This window comes from Notechis scutatus, chromosome 7 (genome assembly GCF_049901735.1).
Source record: "Notechis scutatus isolate UNSWTSFEM ecotype Mainland chromosome 7, rNotScu1.2, whole genome shotgun sequence".
Classification (NCBI taxonomy): Eukaryota; Metazoa; Chordata; class Lepidosauria; order Squamata; family Elapidae; genus Notechis; species Notechis scutatus.
Window position 1 is genome coordinate 16839070 of NC_142015.1, and position 9794 is coordinate 16848863.

General features: G+C 38.2%; 1 protein-coding gene across 1 annotated transcript in view; it reads right to left on the reverse strand.

Moving 5' to 3' along the window:
* The window catches only part of LOC148130044 (boophilin-H2-like), a 21781-nt gene extending 15773 nt beyond the window's left edge, over window positions 1-6008 (reverse strand). Inside the window, exon 1 of the mRNA XM_087969820.1 lies at window positions 5939-6008. Coding sequence (XP_087825946.1) covers window positions 5939-6008 — 70 coding nt within the window. The remainder of the gene's footprint in view (window positions 1-5938) is intronic.
* Between the last annotated feature and the right edge of the window lie 3786 nt (window positions 6009-9794).

The following is a 9794-nucleotide window of genomic DNA, read 5'->3' on the forward strand; positions in this document are numbered from 1 at the left end:
GTTCTGCAACATTCACCTAAACAGTTATGTCACCCACACACACACCACCTCCCAAATCCCCAGGGGGAACTGCTTATGGTCTGAGAGGATTATTTATTTATTTTTGATTTTATTTTATTTTATTTGTTTTTGCATTTAATTTCCATAGTAGTGAGTCTCAGCTAGGTGACTCTTGGCAGATAACTCTCCTAAAATGTACGTGTGTTGTTTGTCTTCTTCTCCTGGAAACCAGTGTCTCTTACTCAATCAAGCCACTTTTGTTATTGCCCTATAAGGAAATACAGACAGACATTCCTGCAGTTGGAACCCTGGGTTGATACATAGGTACCTCCAGTACAGTTCTCCTCTAACTACAGTGTGTAGCCTTCGTTCTGTGTAAGTAGTACTATGTAGAACAGAGCAAAGAGTTAAAAAATAGTGTACTGAATAAATTGAAGACCGTGTTGAAAGAGACAGAAAAAGAATTATTACAGCTTTTACAACCTTAGACGTACACCAGTCGTTCTCAGTATCCTTCAAAGAGCTAACGGAGGGTATGAGGCTAAGAAAATACGCCTGCCAGGTCTGTTGCTCAGTGTTCTCTTGTAGAATAAAACACATTTCAACCTTCCATGTATCACTGGAAGCTCTGTTTTGGGGTGTCCAGTTTGCAATCTGGTCACTGGCCTGACTGAATTAAAGGAGCATTGCAAATAATAGTTACGAGACAGAACATTCCAAGGATTTGCAGGTTTATTTAAGAGTGTGCTTAGAATGGGATTCATGCAAGTTGTTTCCGTGGAAGTTTGGATTCCTTCCTCAGCTGCTGAATCCACTCCATCTGTCAAACAATCCCATCAGATAATTCCGAGATCGACGAAAACGTTACCCTGGAAAGGAGACAGAATCAAAATCAAGTTGTCAGCAGTAGAAGAGTCAAGTATGTCATTGGTTCCTTAGTCTGCTCTAGCTTGTAGGGCACCCACCTCCTCAGCGGGAAAATTGAACCTAGGCAGAATGAGGTATGGACCTTAGTGTGTTTTCTGTCTGATTATAGGTACCTCCATTTTTTCTTTTATTTCCTTATTTTATTCACAATGTGATGGCTTGATGCATTATATGATGCCATGCTTCACAGCAGGAAAGAAATGGTTCTTCCCCACTCCAAGGGAAGGATACTGCAAAATGCCCATTCCCTCCCCACCCCACGATCCTGCTTTCCAGCTCCATTCTTCTGTGCAGGGCAACCAAAGAAGACCCAGCCGATCAGCTGGGACTCTGATCAGCTGCGAGTGAGGAGGCAGAGAATAGATGGGGGTGGGGCAAGTCAGAGGTGATATTTATAGGTTCTCCAAACTTCTCAAAATTTCCACTATCATTTCTCCAGAACCTGTCAGAACTGGATGAATATCTCCTCTGGATGCCATGCTTCACAGCAGGAAAGAAGTGGTTCCAAAACTGACTTTTCATTGTCTTTCTAGAAAGGCTGGAACCAAGCAAGTCTCTCTAATTTAGATAGATAGCAAGAATTATGGATCCCTCACAAACAAAGGAGAACAGCTCAGGTGGAGGAAATAGGATGAGATAGGAGAGATGCCACTATACTCAAAAGATGCCAGGTCTGTGATTGAGAGAGAGCCAGAGACATCCCCAAAAGTGAATAAGTAGCGGAAAAAAGTCCCAGTCTACAGCCAGATCCACATCGATGGAAGTCTCACTTCAAACGCTGCAGTAAAATTCATTGCCACTTAGGTGCATAGTAGCACCATTTTTCCAGAATACATTAAAACCAGTAGTGGGATTCAAATTTTTTTACTACCGGTTCTGTGTGAGTGGCTTGGTGGGCATGTCAGGGGAAGGATACTATAAATTTTAGAGTCAGAGGTGGGATTTGCTGGTTCTCCTAACTACTCAAAATTTCTGCTACCGATCTCCAGAACTGGTCAGAACCTGCTGAATACCACCTCTGATTAAAACATATACATTTTAATGATATATAATACAATTTCTCTCAGGGAGCATGATGGCCAGGCTGTCTGGACAAACAAAAGCATCTCCAGGCATTACATGTGTTACGGATCTGACATTTCCTATGAGGAATATATAATTTCCTTTGATTCTACCGTATTTTACTCCATCCCAAGATGATCCCCTTTATAAATACTCACACAACTCTTTGCCAGGAAAACAGTAAAAACAGGAAAGCTTGCTATATGGCACTTCTTTAGGAAATATTTTGCATTTTTACCATTTTAAAAGATTTGCAGATTGTGCCCATTGATAATCTCCTCACTAGTCCAGGGCCTAGAATGCAGAACTGAGATTAAATTAACTTTAGGACCAAACACTTTTTAGATCATTGATTGACAGACAAGACTACAATGCCATTTCTTTTAATGGTGTGCTGAGGCAAAGACTAAAATTTCTTCCTTACCAGAAGGTTGACATGTAGCTCTGCATTGAGCCAAAGTTACGAAGTTGTTTTCATTTCCTCCACATCCACCATAAAAGAATCCCTCACAGTTCCCAGTTGCTGCGTTGAAATAAAAATAAGGGAATGAAGCTTTGCACCTTCCTATTTTTCGGGGAAGATTACATATCTCTGGAGATACAGGGGAAACAGAAAAGAACAAAATAAGACAGATTGTCCATCTTAAGGAAACCCTGAAGTCATTTGCATGACTCCAAATATTTCAGAATCTATTCGAAAAGAAGATAAAGAGAAATCCTCCCGAAACTCCAGAGGAAGTGAAAATACATTGCCTTCCCAACCTTAGTGAGAACACTGCATTTTGAGTCTTTGCCAATTGCCGTTGGAAGCCCTTCAAGCAACTGAGGTGCACCCTGGACAATGCAAGCTCCTGCACCCCGAAGAAGAGCTACCAGCCCCCCCCCCCAATTGCTGTGATTCCAGCCTTTTGAGGTGGACTGAGAAAATGGTTAGGGAGAGCTTTCCTGCCATTTGCTGGAGGGTTAAGGATTGTACTCTAGCAGACTGAAGTCAAAGCCTCTTCTGGAGCTGGACATTCAACACTGAGGGGAGGGACACCTGGAATGTGGGAGTGGGATTGGCCTCTTCCAAAGATTTCAAGTGTACCTTTCTTCACCCAGACTTAAATCTTTGTCGTGTCTGCTTAGGGTGGGAAAATTCATATATTGTTTATATTGCAGTGCCCAAATACATTGCTCTGCATCTGTTGCTCCTCGTCGATGTACAAAAACAGTAGCTGTAGGAAGAAGGCGGAGCCTCCTCGCTGAAGGACCCTAGATCACAACTCTCTGCGGCTATGGTCCGGGCTCTTTCGTGGGAGAGCCCCGATCATCATGATTAGGGGCTGAAGCTGCCTTGGAGGGGCAGTGGAGTAAGGGGAAGCTGCAAGCCAGGCTGAGGGGAGCCGCATCTCCCCTCCTGGGTTTGGTCTTTCCCCCCCACCAAAGACGAGTGCTGCGGTGGTTTAAAATGGCCACCCCAAAGAGGAGGACTCAGCTGGATTAAGATTTGTGCAGGAGGGAAGAAAGAGGTGGATAACATCTGAACCGGGACAACTGGGCAATACAACTAAAGAAAAGTACCCCGGGATTAAGGTAAAATGGAATTTTTAAGAAAAGAAAAGTGAGTGGCCAAATTACAAAGGGACAGGAAAAAAAAAATAAGAAAATATTTTTGACAACTAAGCGGGGTTTCGAACCGGGAAAGGAAGAAGCCGGAACTAAAGATTTAACTAAATTGGACTAAAATATTTTGGCAATAAACAGGCATAAAACAAAGCTGGACTTAAGATTGTCAAAAAATAATAATAATAAAGTTTACAAATTGGAGACTGGACTGTCCTGGAATACTGAGGTTCGAAAAACCCTAAATAAAAAAATAGGGGAAAAAGGTGAAGACTTTGTATAATGGAGAGTGCCACCTTTTGACAAAAACTTGAGCTCAAACAAAAGGGAAAACATCCTGTTTCTGAATGAACTTGTGTGGTTATAACATTAAAGAAATATTGAAACAAAGTAAGAATCTTAGAAAGTGAAAGCAGAACCAGAATAAAGGAAAAAGCAAGGAAAGACTGACTGTGGGATTGATTGATGTTTTTGGTATAGACCCTGGGCTGGAATAATTGAGAACTTTAGAAAATTGAAAGAAGAAAGAAGGAAAGTAAAAGTGGTTTTTTTTTTTTGTGTGGACTTTAACGATCATAAAATACAAGAGTGTGTAATGATGATATCTCTTCGGGAATTAAAAATGGAACTTAAAAATATGAGAGAATTACTACAGGAAAGAGGCGAATCACTTTGCTCTGTGTTAGAAAAAATGGAAATGGTGATTGAACAACAAGAAGAAAGAGCTTCAGAGGAGGAGGAGTCGACTCAAGGAGAAGACATTTTAAACAGACAATTAACACAAAGAAGGCTACAAAGAAGTGGGGAAAGAAGGAAGGAAGGAAGTTGAGATTTAAGAAGGCAATCAAAAGGGGGAATACCTGTGAAGTCGGGAAAGGCAGAAAGACCCAGCAGAAAAGGGGAAAGGAAAATATTAAGAAAGAGAGGGATATAAACTGGAATGAGAAAAGATATGGGGAAAAGAGGGGGAGGAGAAGCAGTAAGAAACAGGTGCATGAAATAAAGAAATACGGAAATAGTAAAATGTTGAAAAGAAATTATTTTTTCAGAGATAATGGTTGATGAATTAAAAAGGGGATTCTGCAGGGTGACAAGGGGTAATAAGAATATTTCTGCAATTAAAAATATTTAGAAAATAGGGTAATATAGATACTGATAACTCTTATTAAATATTAAGGGGGGGAAATATGCTGCGGAATCCAAATGAAAAGATGTAATGATTATTATTGTAACTTCTTAAAAATAATGATTTATTGGGAATCAAGATGAGGGAATAAAGGTATATTTTAATCATTGAGGTGTCACACTCAAAGCAGTAAAAGGGGGGAAACCTATACCTGTTTTTTTTTCTTTTAGTGTTAAAATTTGTATTAATCTAGAATTTATAAAAAGAATGTGTAATGGAAAGGGAATATGACAGATTAAAGAACCAACTAAATTAATAAGTTAATATAGACTATTAAAAGCAAGGAGAGACATTTATCATCATCATCATCATCATCATTATTATTATTATTAGGCAAACATATATTGTTTGTCTTTATTTTTAAAATAAATATTAAAGGATTATATTTGAAATAATTGAAATGAAACAAAAAGCTGTTTCGATTGAGATCAATGAAAGAGGCTAGAATTAATGTGTTTGTGTCTCTCCTTACTGAAAATTTGGAATGGAAAAGGTAATAATAGAATTAAGTATGCATATATGAATGTATAATTGCTGTCATATTTATATGTAAAGGTGATGACCCGGAAATATGTTGTCCACCAAAAAGAGATTTTTGTTTTTAATGTGAAAAACTGAATAAAATTTGTTAAAAAACAACAACAGTAGCTGTAGTTTTTTGAATAATGTCTTCTTCATAGGAAAGCTTATACAAGATAAGCAAGAAAGATTTTAGTTGTGTCTTTTTATACTATGTCAGGGTCTTAAAATGCTCACATTCCATAATGGTTACCACTGAACTAAGAAGGATGGTGTTGACTGAACTCTACCTTTACTCAGTCTTTCATTCTTCTGAGGTTGGTAAAATGAGGACATATATTGTTGGGGGCAAATTGCTGACTCTGTAAAGTGTTCAGAGAATGCTGCTAAAGTATTGTGGAGTGGTTATATAAGTGCTAAGTGCTATTGCTATAGAGGTGACTGAAATATTGCAGAAAAGAGACTTTTATTCTGTGTGTCTTGGATGATTCATTCCAGAAAACAGCTTCCTAAAAGCAATATACTATTCTAGGAGCTCCTCCACCAAGTCTGTTCTTACTCATGGCTTGGAAGACAAAGAGGTGGTTGCAAGGAGGTTGTATGTTGTGGTGCAGAGAAAAGAAGGTCTTATCTACCTACCTTCAGAAGCGGCATCCTGAAAGCCGAAAAGGAGCAGTCCAAAAGTGAGGATTATGTAGTTGAAATGCATCATGGTGATGGAAATAAGGGTCCAATGCTGCGTTGAGCCATTTTGTAGATTACTCAACAGGGAACTAGACCTGGGCATTCATGTGGTTGGAACACCACGGTCCAGTACCCCAAAACTGGAATAATGCTCACATCCCAAAATGGTTACTCCAAGGACCAACGGGGAATATTACAGAACAGTAAGCGTTCTTATTGGGAAATAATTTTTAGAAGTTTATTGACTTCTAAAGTCAATCACTCGTTCAGGTAATTGCAACTCCGAGATCATATCTAATGACCGTGAAGAGATTCTCAATCATCCAGGTCATGGTTGTCCCAAAGGTGCTTTTCTTCAAGGGGCAACTAGATTTTCTGATTTTTCTTTGAAGACATTTCATTTATCATCCAAGAAGCTTCTTCAAATGAGCAAATGAGTAAAGAATTGTACCTTAATTAAATTGAAGCCATGAGGAAAGAAATAAAAAGGAAACACTAGAATGATTTTGAATCACCTTCCCTCAGTCTCTGTATCTTTCTATCCTTGCAAGCCAATTTTGGTTTTACCAACTCCATAGTCTGCTGTGCATTTACACAACAGTAGTGTCTCATCTCTTTAGACTCTCATGTAATCCAACCTTGACTCCAACTCTTTGCCTTCTTTATGAACCACTCACTTTTTCTTCATATATTTGCTTTGCAGTTTGATTCCCGTTTATTTACTCTATCAGACTGAATCACTTAGTTTTGTATTCATTACACCCCATAAACTCTTGATCCCGTCCCTTCTTTCTCTACCACAAAAATACTTTAGGCACATCTTTAGCTTTCTGGGGTGTTCCTGCCAGGCTTCCCAAGTTTTAGTTCCTATAGCAAAACATACTCTTTACACGTATGTCGACCGTGAACTGCTTTTTCAATGGAAGAGAAGTTGGGAGACTGAAGAATCCTTCTTGATGTAACCTGAAATATTTAACTCATATTTGTATACCTACACATGTACGTGGAGATGACCCGATGGCAACTTCCCTCTGAGAGGCGCCAGGAAAAGAGACCAAACAAATGCGGTGTCTGAAACTCTGAAAGATGTTCTAAAAAGGGGTGGGGGTTCTGTTGGCTCTTTCTTCTCTAAACCCAAATAAGGGAGGGTTTTAACCTTCTACCTCTCACCTGAGGACCTTACTCTTACCCCTACAGGTCTCATCTCAAAAACTTTTTGCGTTTGAGTTCGTCCGTTTCCCAGTCATTTCCTCTTATTTTGTGACATACCATCAAGCACAAACCACCGTCCTTTTTTCTATCAGCCTTTGAAGGTGTTAAAATTTGAACATGTGTTCTCCTGTCTTTACTATACATTTTACCAAGTCTCGTGGCCAGCTCGGCCTCTGTTGAGGAAATCAATAATGAGCAGCATTTCTAGAGTTCCTGGATGAACTGCTGCTTGAGTTTCTGCAGGATGAGGAAGTTGTGCTGTCCAGCAACCAGGAGAACCAGCTGGTGCTGCTCAGTGGTGGGATTCAAAATTTCATACTACCGGTTCTCTGTGCATGGCTTGATGGGCATGGTGTGGCTTGGTGTGTGTGGCAGGGGAAGGTTACTGCAAAATCCGCATTCCCTCCCCACCCCACTAACCTTTTTTCCAGCTCTGTTCTCCTGTGCAGGGCAACCACGGAAGACCCAGCCATTCAGCTGGGACTTGGGAGGCAGAGAATAGATGGGGGCGGGGCCAGTAGAGGTGGCATTTGCCGGTTCTCCGAACTACTCAAAATTTCTGCTACCGGTTCTCCAGAACTGATCAGAACCTGCTGAATACCAACTCCGGTGCTGCTGCTACTCTCTGTAGATGAGGAGTCTCAGCAAGGACTCAGCACTGAGAGAGCAGAGCAAATACAATCTGCAAGGCTCCTTGCGAATAAGCCACCCGAGGGTTGCTTCTATTTTTTTAAAAATATATTTATTGGTTTTTAAAACAAACATAAGCAAACAAAACATAAAAATATCAAATCATCTTCCATATATGTACATACAGCGTGCCGGTTGGTTTACAAATTGTTTTGTGCTTCCATTTCATAGTCTTCAATTATAATTACATTGTATATAATCTCGTATTTTCAATCAATATATTAAATACATTAATATCATTTTTAATCTATCATTTGACTATACTTTTATTCATTCATATTTTCCAAAATGATCATATTTTACTTAATTTGTTTTATAACAATTCGTATCATCGTCCCTGATCTATCCTAGAATCATTTTGTAGATATAATTAGAAAAGAATACACGTTTATCTATTATTTTCTAAAAGTCTACATATTTCATTACTGTATTTTATTGTCTAACCATTGATAGAATAGATCCCAAATTTTATAAAATTGTTTATCATCTTGTTCTCTAATTTCAAATGTCAATCTACTCATTTTAGCACATTCCAATATTTTCTTAATGATTTCCTCCTGTGATGGTATTTTCTCATTTTTCCAGTTTTTAGCAAACACAATCCTAGCCGCTGTTAATACATTTGCAGTCAGATATTTCAAGTCTTTACTATATATTTCAGGTAAAATTCCCAATAAAAATATTTCTGGTTTCAAATCTATAAGCTTTTTTGTCATTTTTTCCAACCACGTGTGGATTTTAGTCCAGTATTTTTTAGCATCCGCACAGGTCCACCACATATGGTAATATGAGCCAGGTATCTGATGACATTTCCAACATTTTTCGGATTTATTCTTGAACATTCTTGCTATTCTTGTCGGGGGAAAGTGCCACCTGTAAAACATCTTATACAAATTTTCTTTATATGCTGTTGACATTTTCATTTTATAATTTTGAGACCACAATTTTTGCCATTTCTCTACATCAATCCCATATTCAAAATTCTTCCCCCAAGCAATCATAGTTTCTTTAACTTGTTCCTCTTCTAGTTTAATTTCTAATAAATATCCATACAATTTTTTAATCACCTTTTCATCAGTACCTGTCAAAATCTTATCTAAGTCACTCAGTTAATCATAGAAACCTTCTGTTTTAGAATCTTTATCATACCTTGAATGTATTTGTGCATATGAAAACCAATTCATCTTTATACCTTGTTCGTCTAGTTTTTGTAAAGATTTAAGTTCACCCTTTTCATTCAATATTTCACCCTATCTAACTGTTTGTTCCTTTTTGTATATTATAGGATAAGAAAATGCTTCAATAGTCGATAGCCAGACTGGAATTTTCAAATAACATTGTCTTTTAATCTTCTCCCAGTTTAACCACAAAGACTCCCGTATATAATGTCTTCTAAAGTACCCCTGTGTTTTAGTTCCTTTATACCATAAAAAAGCATGCCACCCCAACAACAGGTCATGTCCTTCTAATGTTAGCAATCTAGTATTTCTTAATGTTATCCATTCCTTAACCCACATCAAATTTGTAGCTTGGTAATACAACTCCCAATTAGGCAAACCAAATCCTCCTCTTATTCTAGCATCTTGCAAAAGTTTTAACTTTATTCTCGCTTTCTTACCTTGCCATATATATTTCAACACAATTTTATTTAAATCTTCAAAGTAGCCTTTTTCAAGCGTAATTGGAACTGTTTGAAACAAATATAAAAATCTGGGTAATATATTCATCTTGATTGTTGATATTCTCCCTATTAATGACAGTTGTAAATTTTCCCATTTCGCCAAATCTAGCGCTATCTGCTGTTTAAGTTTGATATAATTATTCTCTTTTAGTGTACTGCATCTTGCTGTCAAGTATATCCCCAAGTACTTGATCTTATTCTTGAGCTGAATTTTCAATAGGTCTGGTC